The sequence below is a fragment of the Eptatretus burgeri genome, chromosome 11 (assembly GCF_056783735.1).
Source record: "Eptatretus burgeri isolate ZD-2024b chromosome 11, Ebu_testis_v1, whole genome shotgun sequence".
In the NCBI taxonomy this organism is placed as follows: Eukaryota; Metazoa; Chordata; class Myxini; order Myxiniformes; family Myxinidae; genus Eptatretus; species Eptatretus burgeri.
The window spans coordinates 93229735-93249960 of NC_140971.1; the positions used below are offsets into that span (position 1 = coordinate 93229735).

General features: G+C 47.1%; 2 protein-coding genes across 11 annotated transcripts in view; one reads left to right on the forward strand and one right to left on the reverse strand.

Moving 5' to 3' along the window:
• The window catches only part of LOC147017666 (teneurin-3-like), a 420926-nt gene extending 406169 nt beyond the window's left edge, over positions 1 to 14757 (reverse strand). For 6 of the 10 annotated variants that reach the window (XM_085847415.1, XM_085847412.1, XM_085847413.1 and 3 more), the window contains exon 1: positions 13114 to 13290. The gene's annotated coding sequence lies outside the window, so the exon portion shown is untranslated. Of the gene's footprint in view, positions 1 to 13109; positions 13291 to 14624 lie in introns of those variants that run through there. The other 4 variants (XM_085847416.1, XM_085847409.1, XM_085847414.1 and 1 more) reach the window with 2 other exon arrangements.
• LOC147017667 (tubulin gamma-1 chain) overlaps positions 14745 to 20226 on the forward strand; it is a 37385-nt gene continuing 31903 nt past the window's right edge. The window contains exon 1 of the mRNA XM_085847418.1: positions 14745 to 14899. Coding sequence (XP_085703544.1) covers positions 14851 to 14899 — 49 coding nt within the window. The 5' untranslated portion in view covers positions 14745 to 14850. The remainder of the gene's footprint in view (positions 14900 to 20226) is intronic.

Below are 20226 nucleotides of genomic sequence, written 5' to 3' on the forward strand. Positions count from 1 at the left end.
TCTGCTTTGTTCTTGCCACATGCCAGAAACTTCTTCCATTGGTGAGGTGCCTACTGATCTGCACTGTAGATTTTTGTTAGCAAGCTGCCACCCACTGAACGTCTTCCCCTCTCAGCATTCTTGATGCTGTCTTTCCTGTAAGTATCAACCAAAAAGTGGACTTCTTTTGTAAAGTAGTAGTTACTACTTTCCATATATTGAAAAAAATAACATTCGAGCAATGATATACACTCATCACTATATTTTATTAAGTAGTTGGGATGGGAAATGAGCAAGAGTGTAGATTACTAGGAAGAGGATAAATATAAGTGAAAGCAGAATTTAGAGGAGAATATCCAGTCGTATTCATGACAGTTACAGCGGGGAGAACAAGTATTTGATACACTGCCGATTTTGCAGGTTTTCCTACTTACAAAGCACGTGGAAGTCTAATTTTTTTTAATCAGAGGTACACTTCAACTGTGAAAGACGGAATCTAAAACAAAAATCCTGAAAATCACATTGTATGATTTTTAAATAATTAATTTGCATTTTATTGCATGAAATAAGTATTTGATACATCAGAAAAACAGAACTTAATATTTGGTACAGAAACCTTGGTTTGCAATTACAGAGATCAGACGTTTCCTGTAGTTCTTAACCAGGTTTGCACAGACTGCAGCAGGGATTTTGGCCCACTCCTCCATACAGATCTTCTCCAGATCCTTCAGGTTTTGGGGCTGTCACTGGGCAACACAGACTTTCAGCTCCCTCCAAAGATTTTCTATTGGGTTCAGGTCTGGAAACTGGCTAGGCCACTCCAGGACCTTGAGATGCTTCTTTCGGAGCCACTCCTTAGTTGCCCTGGCTCTGTGTTTCGGGTCGTTGTCATGCTGGAAGACCCAGCCACGCCCCATCTTCAATGCTCTTGTTGAGGGAAGGAGGTTGTTGACCAAGATCTCGCGATACATGGCCCCATCCATCCTCCCCTCAATACGGTGCAGTCGTCCTGTCCCCTTTGCAGAAAATCATCCCCAAAGAATGATGTTTCCACCTCCATGCTTCACGGTTGGGATGGTGTTCTTGGTGTTGTACTCATCTTTCTTCTTCCTCCAAACACGGCGAGTGGAGTTTAAACCAAAAAGCTCTATTTTGGTCTCATCAGACCACATGACCTTCTCCCATTCCTCCTCTGGATCATCCAGATGGTCATTGGCAAACTTCAGATGGGCCTGGACAAGCGCTGGCTTGAGCAGAGGGACCTTGCGTGCGCTGCAGGATTTTAATCCATGATGGCGTAGTGTGTTACTTATGGTTTTCTTTGATACTGTGGTCCCAGCTCTCTTCAGGTCATTGACCAGGTCCTGCCGTGTAGTTCTGGGCTGATCCCTCACCTTTCTCATGATCATTGAGGCTCCATGAGGTGAGATCTTGCATGGAGCCCCAGACCGAGGGAGATTGACTGTTATCTTGAACTTCTTCCATTTTCTAATAATTGCGCCAACAGTTGTTGCCTTCTCACCAAGCTGCTTGCCTATTGTCCTGTAGCCCATCCCAGCCTTGTGCAAGTCTACAATTTTGTCCTTGATGTCCTTTGACAGCTCTCTGGTATTTCCCATTGTGGAGAGGTTGGAGTCTGATTGATTGAGTGTGGACAGCTGTCTTTTATGCAGATAACGAGTTCAAACAGGTGCAGTTAATACAGGTAATGAGTGGAGAATGGAAGGGCTTCTTAAAGACAAAACTAACAGGTCTGTGAGAGCCAGAATTCTTACTGGTTGGTAGGTGATCAAGTACTTATTTCATGCAATAAAATGCAAATTAATTATTTAAAAATCATAAAATGTGATTTTCAGGATTTTTATTTTAGATTTCGTCTTTCACAGTTGAAGTGTACCTATGATAAAAATTACAGACCTCTACGTGCTTTGTAAGTGGGAAAACCTGCAAAATCGGCAGTGTATCAAATACTTGTTCTCCCCACTGTATATTCTATCGTGTAGTAATCACTGAATATCGATTTTGACCATTCTGTCAAAAATTAGTTAACGGTAGAAAGGAGATCCTACCTTCCAGATCCTCCACCATCATCATCATCATCACCGGGCACGGCATCGGTGGCTACAGCAGCTGCAATCTCCACACCGAGCCTGTGCTGGCTGTGGTGTACTTGTAGTGCCTTGACAGCGACCTCACTTTCGGGGCTTCCTTCCACATCAATCCACTTCGCAGCACATTCCTGAAATTTCTTAATGCTTTTCTCACTAAATGGAATTACAGTACTTTGCTGTGAGTGTTGATGACATGCATGAAACAGAACCCCGAAGAACTGCCTTCAGAATCTTCGGCAGCACGAGCATCAGACGACATGTACGCTGCCATTACAGCTCGTGAGTTTACAGCTTGCATGCAAAAAAAAAGCACGTGATTGGTTGATGGGCGTGGTGCTGTGTGTCAAGAGCGTTGTGATTGGACGATGTTTAAAAGAAAATGTCCACAATTTCAGGTGTTTTTTCCCATATTTTGAAAAAATGTGCAAGTTTGGTGCTTGATGAGTTTCAGGTATGATTTCTATAATATTGTCACACAACATATTATAAATACAGGTAGATACACGAGGTGGGTCACGAAAATAAACAAAACAAAACAACAGCTCAGCCCATGGTCCAAAAGGACTTACGTGTTGGCTGATTATACCAGACAACAGGAAGGGATCGGCACACACTCGCATCAAATGGATGCCATTGCCTTGCTGATAACCTTCCATGTGCAAAAGAAAAATAAGGAGTGAATCCTAATCTACTTGTTCCAACGCAGTTTGGATCCCACTGACCCATCTAAAGCTAAGGGACCATTGGTTCACGGAAAAAATAAGTGACCACTATTGGTTCGCGAAAAAATATTTCCACGAAAAAAAATAAGTGACCACTATATTCGTTATTGTTGTGCGTCTGTCTGTCTGTCTGTCTGTCTGTCTGTCCCGAGCATAGCTCAGTGGGTTTTGATCCAATCCTGACAAAATTTTGGTGGGAGGTTTATATCATGATCTAGCTGTGTTTTCCTGAAAATGGGCATGGTGCCCCCATTACGGGCGGAGCCACGCCCAAAAAATGTGTTTTTTGGGGGGTTTCGGTATTTGGTTAGCCCAATGGCACCTGCATAGTCCCACGGAGCTCGATTTTTCATTTTCGTCCCAAGGTCAAGGTCACAAGGTCACGAACTTAGAAAATTGCGAATTTTGACGTAAAAAAATTTTCTTCTCCGAGGGGTTTATCGAATCTGGCAGTGGTTTCGGTATTTGGTTAGCCCAATGGCACCTGCATAGCCCCACGGAGCTCGATTTTTCATTTTCGTCCCAAGGTCAAGGTCACAAGGTCACGAACTTTGACATAAAAATCATACGACCGCCCAAACTTTGAGAGCTAGGATGACAATATTTTTTATGCATAATCTTGAGGTCATTCCCCACCTAAAGTCTTGGAACCATTTTGCTCTATCTTGAACACCTTGCCCGTGGCGCCCCCTTCAAATTTGTTTTTAAGCTGATTTCATCAAAGTATGGATAATGAAAGTGTGAAATGCCATATAGTCTATATGACGTTATATTGTTCCTGGAATGTTCCAGAGGAAGTTTTGCACCAAAAGTCATAATCCTTGACCTTTGACCTTTAAAGGTCACAAAGGTCAAATTTTCAAAGTTGTGGGACTTGAACCGGGTTTTCGACCTTCTTCGACGAACTAACTCCAATAAACTATATCACGTATCCTGTTTCCTTATTTTAATGTCCACAACATCGTTTTGTGACCTTTAAAGGTGATGCAAAGGTCAAATTTTGAAAGTTGTTCAACGAAACCGGGTTTTCGACATTTTGCAGTTAATAACCTGTCACTCGTACCACATCATGTTGATCATACACTATCACATTGTCTCATCCTTGACTCCTGAAACAATCAACGTCGTCAAATACCGCTCATGAACCATCGTCGTCTTCAGACTTGTTCTAAACATTTATTTCGGAAATAACTATGCTAAAGGACCGATGTGTTGTCAGTGCACATTTACAACAGCCGTTTCTCAAAACCGCAAATATATATATATATATATACATATATATATATATACATATATATATATACATATATATATACATATATATATATATATACATACATATATACATATATATACATACATACATACATACATACATACATACATACATACATACATACATACATATATATATATATATATATATATATATATATATATATATATATATATATATATATATAGTCCTGGGGGTGGTTGGGGTTCGAGGTTAACCCCACCCCCGACCCAAGTTTGTCAGAACTACGTGGTGAACACCGACCAACCTCCCGTGACCGCCGAGCGGTTCCTTATTACTAGGAAGCGGACATGTTGATCGACAGAGATTTCAACACGTGCTCGAAGGGCATGGCGGAGAGGCGGAGGAGTACACGGAATGGAACGGACGGAAGGAGGATTGCAGATAATGGAACGGCGAGACAGGAGCACTGTACCAGAACAACACAGGGGAGTTTAATCCATGAACCCACGACAATTACACGACTACAGTTTCTTCAAAAGGAATACATTTAACGAACATACACAAATATTTACAAAGACAATAAGGTGAAAGGAAATAATACCAATAATAAATAAATAACTCCTACGGTCAAGGCCTTGCACACAGACACAAATACAATGGGTGACAAAATGAAAAGACCTCCCTTTTAAGTACTGTACACTGGAACTCAGCTTGGGCCAGAACTGATCCCTGTCGAACCCGGAATGGAGGTGCTTCCACTAACACGTGCGTGCCAGGCAATCCACAAGCATCTTTTCACACACGAAGGCTCCAAATGTCCCAGCCTTCCTCTTCTCAGAGGTGCCACCTGCCTCACGGTCTTCACACCGACCTCGTGTGTGTGTGTGTGTGTGTGTTCTGCTGAACCAGTTGGGAGCCTTCCACAATCCCCCTGTGCAATGCCTTCCATCCCCTGCGCCTTCCATCACTCCCTTCTCCTTTGAGCTCTACATCCTCCGCTTCCGAGGCGTGGCCTTGCAATATCAAAAATAGGGAAAAATCACAGAGGGCAATCATGTACTGGGGGACTTATTTTTTACTTCCGAGGCTAATTAAACACCCCACCACCGCTCGTGCGGTGACACGTAACACTTCAGCTCACAGATTCCCGAACTTAGTTACATCGAGATGCCTCTACTCGTCCACGGACCATGCTAAACTTCCTTTTAAAAATCATTCCATCGACCCCCAAATCCGTAACACAACGTGTGTGTGTGTGTGTGTGTGTGTGTGTGTGTGTGTGTGTGTGTGTGTGTGTGTGTGTGTGTGTGTGTGTGTGTGTGTGTGTGTGTGTGTGTGTGTGTGTGTGTGTGTGTGTGTGTGTGTGTGTGTGTGTATATATAACCCGGCGTAGTGGCGTGCGCCTGTAATCCGGCTACTTGGAGGCTTGGGTTGGAGGATCGCTTGAGGACGGGTGCTCTGCACTGGACCTCGCTATGAGAGGGTGTAGGGCAGCCCGGAATCATGGCGAAACCCAACCCTTATCCCTGTGTCGTAAGAGGCGACCAGGGTTGCGTCAGGAAGGGCATCCGGCGTAAAACCTATGCCAAATCAGTATGCAGATCATAACGGATGATCCGCTGTGGCGACCCTTAACAGGAGCAGCCGAAAGACGAACAACATATATATATATATATATATATATATATATATATATATACAAATATACACACACACACACATACCAGCAGGGTGTGCTCACACATTGTGTCAGCACACAAACCGTGCTACCTCATTCCATTGTCTCAGGTCGCTCAACTGCATTTGATTTTTCATTTATTTATTTTCATTTTTTTTTCTTCATTTATTTATATTTCCATTTATGGATGTTGTCTAACAATTCTGTGATTTTTAGTTTTTTTGCCGGGATAGGAGCTTCGATATATCCATGAGCACACATTTCAGCTTTCCCCGTCACCTGGAAGGTACTGATCTTTAATATCATTTAGCCAGTCAGTGAAACAGTGGTGAGAATGAGATATATATATATATATATATATATATATATATATATATATATATATATATATATATATATATATATATATATATATATATATATATATATATATTTTGTTACGGCTGTGGAAATTCGCAGACCACCATAAAGGACCTTAGATCAGTTATGACGACAAGTATATGTGTAGTGAGATTTCCCCACCGTTGTTTAGAGGGAATTTCCGTGTTCACAGGGCTGTGATCCTTTGAGTTAGCCGTTTTTCATTTCTCTATCATTATTTTGGACCAATCATCCCCCAACAACCAAATCGCCACCACCAACATCATTCCCAAACAACTACAACCCAAACACCACCACCACCTTCGCCTCTTTACCTCCACCCCGCAAACATCGCTTCACCGCCATTCTCAAACGACGCCCGCCAGCAACCAAATCGCCACCACCAACACCCTTCCCAAACCACCGCAGCAAACTCCCAACACCTCCGCCTTTCTACCACACATCATGCCATGGGTTATGAATGGGTTCCTTTCGCCTCGAAAAGCGGATCAGGAATGATTCATGCCCCCTTTTCATCCATCCAATGACTGAGCATCGGGTGGTGTGGCCCCGCTTCTGAACCTGCTCTGATCCACAAATTTGCATATACACCCCTCCCTCGGCCTATATAAGCGTGAGCACGACACAGCTCGCGGCAGTTAAGTCTGGAGTCGGTGGAGTGGAAGTCAAGCAGTGTCGGCGGGGCAGTCAAGTCGAGTGCAGTGTCGGCAGTCAAGTCGAGTGCAGTGTCGGAAGTCAAGTCGAGTGCAGTGTCGGCAGACAGCGGCAGTGTCGGTGCGGCAGTGTCGGCAGACTGCGGCAGTGTGGGTGCGGCAGAGTCGGGAGACGGAGCTCGAAGCAGACGGAAAGGCAGATGGGGAGTGCCGGAGAGAGCTTGCCGGCCATGCCAGGGGCACGAAGCCAGGCGCAGCTATGCTGACATCGCGGCTTGCCTGCCATCGCGTCACGAGGGCGCGGGTAAGACCCTTCGGTCTCGTGGACCTGGCCGCTCATCCAGGTTCCACGAACCTGTCTGCCACCCTTGCCTTTGAGGGTGGCTTTTTCCTTTGCTTTTTGTGTAAATGCATGTGGTGGCGCCGTCTTATAAGTAGAATTGTCCAAGAGTGCGTGTGAAATGAAGTATTCGGTTGTAGCTCTTGATTTGCTTGCTTGACTGTACATACGTGCATGAATTACTGTATGGCTGTAAAATACGTGCTTGTCTGAGTGTGCAATAAATGTGCTTGTTGAACTGTTCCCCGTTTCGTTGCGTCCTTTCCCTTGTTTGAAAGTTCCATCTTGCATCACGGAAGGAATTGGTAGAAGGGGTGTAAGCACCCGGTAAATAATCACGTCCGTCGGGGCCGGCGATAACACCGCTCGGTTATCACTGAAGCACGGAACGGACCGCTTAAGCGGTTCGTGTCCTAGGCCGGCCAGCGGCGAGGTACGATCACCCGGTTAACTACCCGCGCAGGTACTTAGGTAGGTCGAGTTTGGCGAACAACCCTATCCTGCGTGGGTGGCCGATTGGCACGATTGTGGTGGGGTCAAAAGACCCACCCGTGACTAGCTCCTGGCGGTAGTTCCAAGGAGGGTCACGACTGAATTGTCCGTTCCGGTGGGCGACGCGGTCGCGATTTGAGTTACGTGACCGATCGCACGCCGGGCGAACTGAAATTCGTAACAATATATAATGTGGCGTGTGACGAGCACTTCCCAATCGCCATTGTACAAAGACCTTCACCAAAGCGTCACCTACAACCCAGAGGCTTCATTCCGGAGACTCTATCAAACAGACGAAGATTACATGGTTAACATCAGTTAACCATCAAACGGAGCCACCTATCCGGATATTGGCCTTATTTGTCCTCATCAGGATGGCAAACTGATAAAGACCACATTCATCGTTTATACTGTTGTGGGGCCGAGTTTCGGTGGTGAACACGACCGCTACAATGGAGCAGCAGAGTCGGCTCCACCGAACACCCGGAATTTATAGGTCGTCACCTCGGATAACTCCGGAGCTGATGGGTCCCTTATCGAACCGAAGATCGCCAATAGGTCGACCGCGTGGGATCGGTTCGATTGCCAATTTCAATTTACCTAAATACCCACGTCGTCCAAAGTACCGGGGAAATTAACCCTCGGCGGAGCTCGAGCGGAACGAGCCGTGAGCGTTCTTGAACCGTGCGTAACCCGAGCGGATGGTTACCGAGGTCAGTCGGTCCAAATGTACAACTACGGCAGCAACGGTCTTACTAAATCACAATACGCATCATGCTAAACCAATAAAGAAAACACAGGAACGAGCTGAAACATTTAACAAGGGATTTATTTATAATGGGGGGGGGGGAGGGGGGAACACACAAGGAGCAGAGTTATCCGACTAATATGGAATAGGCAAAGCCTAGAAGCGAACGTAGAATTCTTCTTACTTTACATAAAACTTGTTCACAACTGTATACTTGCCAACTATACCGTGGTACATGTAAGCGCCGCACAGCTGATGATTTTGACGCAATTTCCGGTTACTTAAGCCTGGATTCGGGATCAGCGAACAAATAATGTAAATCACGATTATAAAATATTTTTTGATGATGCGGGAGATATCTTTATTAAAATTAACTTTGGAAAAAAAAGAAATGAATAAATAAATAAACGATCACTTCGTCAAGAATAAAAGAAATTAAAAGTTCCGGAAAGAGTTTCAAAATCACTCCCGGTAATGTTAAATACAAAATAAACACTTCCAGTCATGAAAAAAAAATCACTTTCGGAAGTATAAAATTAACTTTGGGAAAAAAATAATTGAACAAATAAATAAACACTTCTGGTCATGATCTCCCAGCATGCATCATTCCCCATGACAAAAACCGGAAACAAAAAAAACAGAAACAAAAAAAACGGAAACAAAATGGTCATAGCCAACGACACGGATTCACACTTGCCAGGGTAGTGTGTTGTTTTTGTTGTTTCCTATTCTCTCATGTACACGCGTTAAATAATATTCACAAGAAAGAAAATAAAACCCAATCGTGTTTATACACCGCACAGCGTTTAACAACAACCGGAAGCAAAAGGTCATAGCGAACGACACGGATTCTAAATAGCCAGGGGGTATTGTGTGTGGTATAGCCTGCGGGCCTGTGGGGCAGGGCTTGATGATGGGGGGAATGGTCGTCGTGAGCATCGTGTCTGCCAGGGATATAAGGAGTGCGCGCCGCCTGAGGCGTTGTAGTGGGTGCGTAGTGCCACGGCTCGTGAGTGTGTTGAGTACGTAATAAAGGAGAGCCGCGGGCAAAGTACGCCCGCGCTCGCGCTTGTACACCACAGCCGGGCTCGACTGTTCCCCCGTTCGTGTCTGCCTTATAAGCGCCCCTACCACGACACTACAGTTGGCTGACGAGGATCTTCGGATCGGCGTGTGCAGGGTGGTGGCGTTCGGATCGGCAGCGAATAACCCGTGCGGTTCCAGGCTACGGAGCCAAGGGTCTTGCCAGCACGAGCATGGCAGAAAGTCGGGGCACAGCGCACGGGCGCGTGCCCGTTTTCGGGGGAGATGACTTCGAGTTGTTTTCTGAACAATTGGGTTGCTACTTCCGCGCGAATGATGTAGATGATGGAGAAAAACGCAAGTCGATCTTGCTCGCCTCACTATCAACGGAGCACTACCGGCTGCTGAATGATTTGGTGGCTCCAGATAAGCCCAGTGATGACGGGCTATCGTTTCAGGACATCGTGGCGAAAATGAAGACCCACTTGGTGCCAGAGAAGTCATTGCAGCTCGCGCGGTACCAGTTCGATCACCTCGCGTAGGGTGCGGAGGAGCGCGTTGCAGATTTCGTAGCACGGGTGAAGCATTCGGCCGTGCCTTGCAAGTTCACGGCAGAGGAGCGTCCGGCACGACTCAGAGATCGTTTTATTTCTGGTCTGCGAGACGCGAAGATGGTAGCAGCCATCCTGCGGATGACCGACGTCACATTCGACTCGGCGGTCGGGACTGCTTCGTCTGTCGAGCAGACACTCACGGATGTCCGCGCCATCGCTGGCCAGGACGTAATGAGTAGCTCCAGCTGGGGCATGTCGGCTGATCCCGAGGTCCACGCGATGACCCAGTCGCCGCAGGTCGCACATCCCGGAGTTCATGCGATGACCCAGGCGCCACAGGTCGCGCATCCCGGGGTCCGCGCGATAACCCAGGTGCCGCAGGTCGCACGCGCGTCTGGCAGTGCAGGACGAGGGCGCGCACAGCAGCACGGTCGCACCGGGAGCTAGGTGGATTTTCAGGGGTGCTGGGGGTGTGGTGGTCCGCACCTGCGACGAATGTGCCCGTATAAGAACACCGTGTGTTTGCATTGTCACAAGGTGGGACATTTGAAGCGTGTGTGTCGGATGGCGGGGGCCTCCGTTGGAGTCTTGGATGGCGAGGTGCGGGAGGACCCCAGTGACCTGGAGATCGGCCTGCAGCCGGGGCATGGCGATGCCGGCGGGCCGGAGCAGGAGATGCAACCACGGTTGAGTCTGTTTTCCGTTGGTCCGGAGGTGACGACGCTGTTCACGGTGGAGGTCGAAGTGAATGGCGAGCCGACCGTGTTTTGCGTGGACACCGGGGCTGCAGTGTCAGTCATGGGCGAGCAGGTGGCTCATGGTCTTCGCGGTGTTCGCCTAGTCGAGACGACCTTGTCGCTGTACATGTACACCGGTGAAGCGATTGCACCGCTTGCGATGGACGACGTCTCGGTACGCTACCGAGGTCGACACGCCCTGCTCTCGGTGTTCGTGGTGCGAGGGGAGGGGCCCGCCCTTTTGGGTCGGGACTGGCTGGCGCACCTCGGGCTGGATCTCCAGTTCGTACCTCCAGGTGTGCCGGTGCTCTCTTCGATGCTTTCGTCGAGACCCGAGGGCGAGGTTCTGGCGGCAGGAGCCGCATCGATGCAACGGGAGCGGCCGTTCGTTGCTGCCTGCAACGGTGATGTGCGGTTCGGGAGCAGCGGGAGCCGTGCCAGCTCTCGCGATGAGTTCTCGCGCTTCGGCGGCGTTCATGAGGCAATGCACGCCTGTGTTGTTCGGGCAGCTTCGACGGCGAGTTGCGGCGGGGCCGTCGCGTTCAAGGAAGTCACGGGTCGCAACATCGAGTCGACAACCAAGAGACGGGCTCGTGATGTGGGTTATGGGTTGCTGTTCATTGCATATTTGTTTTTCATTGCTCTAGTGATGCGGTTTAACGTTGTTGAAATAAATGCCAACAGTTCCTGTGTGAGAGTGGGTTTGGCGGAGATCAATCGATGGGGTTTGCATTATGATCAATGTGATGTGAAGGCTTTGGGAGCGGTGGTGGCAAATAAAGAGGTTGTATTGGCCTCCAGTTGCCCCGGGCCACGGGTAGTTGCTTTGTCATGTGCAGGGATTTTGCGGAAAGAACGCGCTGTACGGAAAAATGAGTTTGCAATGGTTCCAATGATGTTCCTATTGATTTATGACGAGCCTATGGTTGAAGTGTGGTTTGAATGGAGTTGCTACCGTCTAACTGCCGTGTGGGTCTCGGAGATCGACTCGGAGCCGGGGCTGGTGCGCTGGTCAGCGTTACCCCCACCTCTGGTTTCGGCAAGGTCAGACGTGCCTGGCGCCGGGGGCGCAGCTCTCTGTGTTAGCTCAAGGCCGTTTAGGCGGGCGTTGGCATCTCAACTGATTGTGGTGCGTGGGTTGTTGTGGGGCATTGGTTGCATCCAGCCAGCGGCGCTGTTCAGCGCCCCCATCCTAGGTCATTCGAGTCTGGCGCTGGCGCCACGGCTTCCAGACAGCGGGCTTCCGGCCTCGGAACGTTTATCCGCTTCAGGTCTGGCTGGGGGAGATGTGCCACCTTGTCGGCCGGAGGGGGTTTGATGGTGCCGGGGGAGGTTTGCTCGGGAGGTCGCCACGACCTCGCCGAAGGCCATGTAAGCATGAGCCGCCTGGGGGCGTTTTCGCTGCGTAGTGCTGCTGCGCTTCTCGCCTTGCTGCTTCATATCGGTAACGCGGTCGAGGTTTTGTGGGTTAATGGTGCGGCTCAGTCTTCGGAACCTGGCCGTTGCAGCTCCACTCGCTCGCATCGACACATTATATGATGTGGTGTGCTTTTATACTGTGCTGCTTCTTTTTTGTACCTTGTCTGCTTTATACCGTGGTATTTTGTGCTACTTATGCTTATTATGATGGTGATCATTTAATAATCATGGTTTTAGGAGGGAGGAGTGTGGTATAGCCTGCGGGCCTGTGGGGCAGGGCTTGATGATGGGGGGAGTGGTCGTCGTGAGCATCGTGTCTGCCAGGGATATAAGGAGTGCGCGCCGCCTGAGGCGTTGTAGTGGGTGCGTAGTGCCACGGCTCGTGAGTGTGTGTTGAGTACGTAATAAAGGAGAGCCGCGGGCAAAGTACGCCCGCGCTCGCGCTTGTACACCACAGCCGGGCTCGACTGTTCCCCCGTTCGTGTCTGCCTTATAAGCGCCCCTACCACGACACTACATTGTGTTGTTGTTGTTTCCCATTCTCTCATGTGCACGCGTTAAGTATTAAGCTCACTTCGTTCGCAATAAGAAGAAATGCAAATAATGTACAAGCGAAGAGCACTTTACAATTCCTACTTACAGACGGGCACACACACACACACACACACACACACACACACACACACACACACACACACACTGGCACGCACGCACACACACACACACACACACACACACACACACACACACACACACACACACACACACACACACACACACACACATCCAAAAAAGAAAATGGACCCAAAGGGTCTTCAGTCGGTAGAGCCGGCCCCAGACACACACACACACACACACACACACACACACACACACACACACACACACACACACACACACACACACACACACACACACACTCACTCACACTCTCACACTCACACACACACACACACACACACACACACACACACATCCAAAAAAGAAAATGGACCCAAAGGGTCTTCAGTCGGTAAAGCCGGCCCGGGGTACCTGCCTCGCCTCGTGCGGTCACACCGACTCGAATCACCACGGTGGGACTCGAACCCCCGACCACGACCGTCTGCAGGGCCCTCGTGGACAACCACTCACTGGCTTTGTATGCCAGGTTGGAAAATGCCTGGACTGAGAATGTCCTCTCCCACCAGGAACGTCTCACACACGATCCTCGTTGCTTGGCAAAACGCCACGATCTCCTCAACTGGCCAATGCTCCTGCCACGAGCACACGGTCTCTACACTCGCCGGTCCAGACCACCACTTCTTCCTCTTGAGGAGGGAGGGATCTCTTTCCTCGCCACTCGCCTCCTCATTGGACGGTTCCGTCACGTGATTCGCTCGTCGCCCCCGTGAATGGCGGAAAGGGCCACGAAGTCCGCTGATTGGACCAGGGGGGGCGTGACGGCCGTCGTGACGCGCCTCAAACAAGGAGAGTAATATGGTCCTGCGTGGGCTTCGCTTATTGGTCGACCGTCGGCAACCTCGCTCGCATCCCCCGGATTGGGCGAGGGAGACGTCAGGTCCTCGTGAACTCCGCCCACGTGCGCAATGGCGCAGGTGGAGGATGGTGGAAGGAAGTGAAGGCAGATGTCGTCGTTGAAAGTTGTAGTTAAAGTGTAAAAATCCTATGTATAAAATAACTTCGCAGCGCACGCACACTTAACTCCCATTAGACATAGGGGATGGATTCTAACGAGAAACACACACTTATCGAAATAACTAAGCTATGGGGACGTGTTTGTTTGTTTGTTTGTTTGTTTGTTTGTTTGTTTGTTTGTTTGTTTGTTTGTTTGTTTGTTTGTTTGTTTGTTTGTTTGTTTGTTTGTTTGTTTGTTTGTTTGTTTGTTTGTTTGAGCCTTCCAAAATTCGTAACAATACATCAGACGAACCTCCTGACTGTGATGGTGAGCATCATCACCATAATCCACAAACAGAACAATAGACTCATTGTGCCTGTGCCTGATGAAGCCGGCGAAACGTTGGCCTGAGACTGGATCTGCTCTCGCTTTTTGCTCAAATTAGCGGAGTCGATCTAGTTTTTTTTCACTTTTGGTTGGAAGCGCCGCTTCTTCTTTAAAAAAATAAATAAATGTTTATATATATATATATATATATATATATATATATATATATATATATATATATATATATATATATATATATATATAAACATTTATTTATTTATTTTTTTGTTTTTTTGTTTATTTATTATTTTATTTATGTACATTATTTGTATATGTATATATATATATGTATATGTATATATATATATGTGTATATATATATATATATATATATATATATATATATATATATATATATATATATATATATATACATGCTGCATTTTCTCTTCACTCCTTATACGACTTCATCTTTCCTCCTTTTATTTATTTATCGTACTTGTAGGCAAAGGAATACGAGAATTTGTCACTGTGAGCGTCGGCGGCCAAATCGAATAATTTGTACACGACGTTCTGGATGGGAGTATTGATGTATTTTAAATTACCTTTCAGCTCGGATGGAGTTCGTCCCGGTCTTCTTTCTCCGTCGACAAGTGTTGCGCCATCAATGTACCCAATGAAGGGATATGACACGAACATGAAGTAACAAATATATTCTTCGACTCATTGTTTGAAAATTACCTCAGGATCTTTCTTCATGTAAAACCGCCATGACGCGTTTCCGGTCCGTCCTTTCCATCCCGCGCGATTTCCTCAGATCGAGACAAGACGATGCCCCGTGAAATCGTCACCCTGCAGCTTGGACAGTGTGGAAACCAGAGTGAGACACTTCTACATTGCTTGTTGTAGACGGTGTCCATGAACCGGGTGTACATTGCTTGTACTAGACTGTGTCGACGTACCGGGTGTACATTGCTTGTAGTAGACGGTGTCCACGTACCGGGTGTACATTGCTTGTACTAGACTGTGTCCATGAACCGGGTGTACATTGCTTGTAGTAGACTGTGTCCATGCACCGGGTGTACATTGCTTGTAGATGGTGTACATTGCTTGTAGATGGTGTACATTGCTTGTAGATGGTGTACATTGCTTGTTGTAGACTGTGTCCATGTACCGGGTGTACATTGCTTGTTGTAGAAGGTGTCCATGAACCGGGTGTACATTGCTTGTAGATGGTGTACATTGCTTGTTGTAGAAGGTGTCCATGAACCGGGTGTACATTGCTTGGAGTAGACGGCGTCCATGTACCGGGTGTACATTGCTTGTTGTAGACGGTGTCCATGCACCGGGTGTACATTGCTTGTTGTAGACGGTGTCCATGTACCGGGTGTACATTGCTTGTAGACTGTGTCCATGTACCGGGTGTACATTGCTTCTTATAGACGGTGTCCATGTAACGGGTGTACATTGCTTGTTGTAGACGGTGTCCATGAACTGGGTGTACATTGCTTGTAGACTGTGTCCATGCACCGGGTGTACATTGCTTGTTGTAGACGGTGTCCATGAACTGGGTGTAACTTGCTTGTTGTAGACTGTGTCCATGCACCGGGTGTACCTTGCTTGTATTCGGTGTTCATGCACCGGGTGTACATTGCTTGTAGACGGTGTTCATGAACCGGGTGTACATTGCTTGTAGACGGTGTTCATGAACCGGGTGTACATTGCTTGTAGACGGTGTTCATGAACCGGGTGTACATTGCTTGTAGACGGTGTTCATGAACCGGGTGTACATTGCTTGTAGACTGTGTCCATGCACCGGGTGTTCATGAACTGGGTGTACATTGCTTGTTGTAGACGGTGTTCATGAACCGGGTGTACATTGCTTGTAGACGGTGTTCATGAACTGGGTGTACATTGCTTGTTGTAGACGGTGTTCATGAACTCCACAATTACAAAGTGAAAACGTGTTTTTAGAAATTTTTACAAATTAATTAAAAATAAAAAGCTGAAATGTCCTGCTTCAATAAGTATTCAACCCCCTGAGTTCGATACATTGTAGAAGCTCCTTTGGCAGCGAATACAGCTTCGAGTCTTCTTGGGTATGTCTGCATCTGCTTTGTACATCTGGATTTGGGGATTTTTTTTTCTCCATTCTTCCTTATAGATTCGCTCAAGCTCTGTCAAGTTGGATGGAGAGTGTTGGGGAACAGCGTTCTTGAAGTCTTTCTGCAGATTCTCAATGGAATTCAACTCTGTGCTTTGGCTGGGCCACTCAAGGGCTTTCACATTCTTGTTCTGAAGCCATTCCATTGTTGCTTTGGCTGTATGCTTTGGGTCATTGTCTTATTGGAATGTGAATCAATGCAGTGTAAGGTCTTTTGCACTCTGAAGCAGGTTCTCCTCACGGATTTGCCTGTATTTGGCTCCATTCATTGTTCCTTCTGTCCTTACAAGTCTCCCAGTCCCTGCCGCTGAAAATCATCCAATAGCATGATGCTGCCACCACAATGCTTCACGGCAGGGATGGTGTTAGATGGGTGATGAGCTGTGCTTGGTTTCCACCAAACGTAGTGTTTTGCGTTCAGGCCAAAGAGTTCAATTTTTGTCTCATCAGAGCATATAATCTTTTGCCTCATGCTCTCAGAGTCTTTTGCATGCCCTTTTTGCAAACTCCAGGCATGCTGTCATGTACCTTTTTCTCAGGAGTGGCGTCCATCTGGCCACTCTCACATATAAAGCCTCGATTTGTGAAGTACTGCAGAGACCGTTACATTATACTTCCTGCAGGTTCTCCCATCTCAGCCAAGGAACTCTGTAGTTCTGTCAGAGTGTTTATTGGGTTATTGGTCACCTCCCTGACCAAGGTCCTTACCATGTTGCTCAGTTTGGTCGGACGGCCAGCTCAAGGACGAGTCTGGGTAGTTCAATATTCTTTTCATTTCCTAATGATAGAGCTCACTGTACACTTGCGAACTTTCAACACTCGAGAAATTGTTTTGTTCCCTCTCCAGATCTATCCCTCCTCACAATTCTCAGAGTTCTCCGGAGAGTTTGTTGGACTTCATGATGGAGTTTCTGCTCTGACGTGCACTGTCAACTGTGGGACCTTGTATAGAAAGGAGTGTTTCTTTCTATACCATGTCGAATGAATTGATTTGGCCACAGGTGAACTCCAATGAAGTTGTGGAGACATTTCAAGGATGATCAAAGGAAATTGGATGCACCTGAGCTCAATTTGGAGTGCCATAACAAAGGGGTTGAATACTTATTGAAGCAGGATATTTGAGCTTTTTATTTTCAATTAATTTGTAAAATTTTCTAAAAACATGTTTTCACTTTTTCATTGTGGGGTAATTTGTGGAGATCGGTGACAAACAAAATTAAATTTAATCCATTTTAAATTTGAGCTGTAACACAACAAAATGTGAAAAAGTCAAGGGGTGTGAATACTTTGAAGGCACTGTACGTGGTGAAGTTCCCTGTATCAGCATATTACGTATAATTACAGTTTTGCTATCATTATTTATGACTTGCAAATGCAACCCGTTGCTTCGCTGACGGAAATATTAGTGGGGCAGCGAGAGGGGGAATAGATGGGGAGGGATGGGACAGATGGGGAAGGAGGGGATGGACAGGGAGGGAGGGGATAAATAAATAGAGGGAGGGAGGGGATAAATAAATAGAGGGAGGGGGAGGGTAGATAGATGGATAGAGAGAGGGAGGGAGGGGATAGATAGATGGATAGATAGAGGGAGGGAGGGGATAGATAGATAGATAGAGGGAGGGAGGGGATAGATAGAAAGAGGGAGGGAGGGGATAGATAGAAAGAGGGAGGGAGGGGATAGATAGAAAGAGGGAGGGAGGGGATAGATAGAAAGAGGGAGGGAGGGGGTAGATAGAAAGAGGGAGGGAGGGGATAGATAGAAAGAGGGAGGGAGGGGATAGATAGAAAGAGGGAGGGAGGGGATAGATAGAAAGAGGGAGGGAGGGGATAGATAGAAAGAGGGAGGGAGGGGATAGATAGAAAGAGGGAGGGAGGGGATAGATAGAAAGAGGGAGGGAGGGGATAGATAGAAAGAGGGAGGGAGGGGATAGATAGAAAGAGGGAGGGAGGGGATAGATAGAAAGAGGGAGGGAGGGGATAGATAGATAGATAGATAGATGGGATAGATAGATAGAGGGAGGGAGGGAGGGATAGATAGATAGAGGGAGGGATGGGATAGATAGATAGATAGAGGGAGGGAGGGGATAGAATGATAGATAGAGGGAGGGAGGGGATAGATAGATAGATAGAGGGAGGGAGGGGATAGATAGAAAGATAGATAGAGGGAGGGGATAGATAGAAAGATCGATAGATAGATAGAGGGAGGGGATAGAGAGATGGATAGAGGGAGGGAAAGGATAGATAGAAAGATGGAGGGAGGGAAGGGATATATAGATAGATAGACGGAGGGAGGGGAAAGATAGATAGATAGATAGAGGGAGGGAGGGGATAGATAGATAGATAGATAGATAGATAGAGGGGTGGAGGGGATAGATAGATAGATAGATAGATAGATAGAGGGAGGGAGGGGATAGATAGATTGATGGAGGAGATAAATCGATAGAGGGATAGATAGAGAGATATATGGAGGGGATAGATAGATAGATTGATAGATATATGGAGGGGATAGATAGAGAGATATATAGAGGGGATAGATAGATTGATAGATATATGGAGGGGATAGATAGATAGATAGATAGATATATGGAGGGGATAGATAGATAGATAGATAGATAGATATATGGAGGGGATAGATAGATAGATGGAGGGGATCGATAGATCGATAGATGGAGGGGATCGATAGATCGATAGATGGAGGGGATAGGTAGATTGATAGAGGGAGGGGACAGATAGATTGATAGATGGAAGGAGGGGAAGACAGACAGGACAAACAGGACAGACAGGACGGACAGGACATATCGATAGATAGATGGAAGGAGGGAGGGGACAGATAGATAGATGGAAGGAGGGAGGGGACAGATCGGTAGATGGCAGAAGGGAGGGGTGCCTCTTCCTCCAAGTCGGGGGGGGGGGAGTGTGTACCAGTGGGAAAGTTAAGTGCCTGCTCAAAATGTCGATCCAGCAGTTGAGGGTTTCCTCATTGGTACGACAGGGGGTGCCACTTGCCTTCATGATTGAAATGCTGCTTTTGTTTTCATTTGAATTTCGACCAATACACACATGCTGGATTGACCGGAAGGCAGGTTTAAGGTCGTTTTGATGAATACCTTCCTCAGCTTCATCGGCCAGTTGCCCATACCAAGAGTCAAGATCTTCTCTAGCCTTCACCTGACAGACACCTCTAAGGTGCCTTCTTTCTGGGATCTTTCCTTGAAGTCATGCTTGCATCTTCATACCAATAAGGGCCAGGGTATCAACCGACAATCAGGGCCGTTTCTGTTGCTTACTGAATCCAACTGTCTTGGATGCTGTAGAGAGGATAGCATCACGGTTAAGAGGCCAAGACTTTCTCAACATCATCTGAGAGTTCGCCCAAAGCATCAAATCGGTTCTGAATGGCGATGTTATATCGAGCTGACAGCTCTGGATCATGAACCATAGCTTCCACGTTCAAATGTCACCCAGGTCTTGCTTGATAATGGTATACAGAGTGTAGACGTACATCAGCTACAACTAGTCTGTGGTCAGTGTTTGCCAGAGCTTAGGCGCCTCTGAAAACCCGATACGATTTGAGAATTGAATGAGCTCGAGAGAAAATGTGATCCAGTTCTTTACGGGTTTAAGCATCATGAGAGATCCGGATGAATCTGTGTACGTCTCTCCTTCTGAACCAAGAACCCATAACGGATAGGTTATGAGAGGAGCAGAGGGAGATCAAATGAAGAGAGTTGTCATTCATATAGCCTGAACCGTAGGTCCCGATAACACTTTTGAACCCTCGACCTCAGTCGGGGCGTATGCCACAATCGGAGAAAGGGTGCCATGTCGATGCTTTCGGCGAGCCATAAGTTGACAGCCTGAGACAGGGAGCCATGACATCAATGAGCAGCTCATATAATTTGCCATTCATAGGGCAACCCCATAGTTGCGCTGTGACTCTCCTGAATGGATGAGGGTGTAGTTACTGACTTGCTGCTGTCCACTGCCAAGTATTGCTTCGGACAGGCCTGCTACTGATATTTGGAGCCTTGTCATTTCACGCA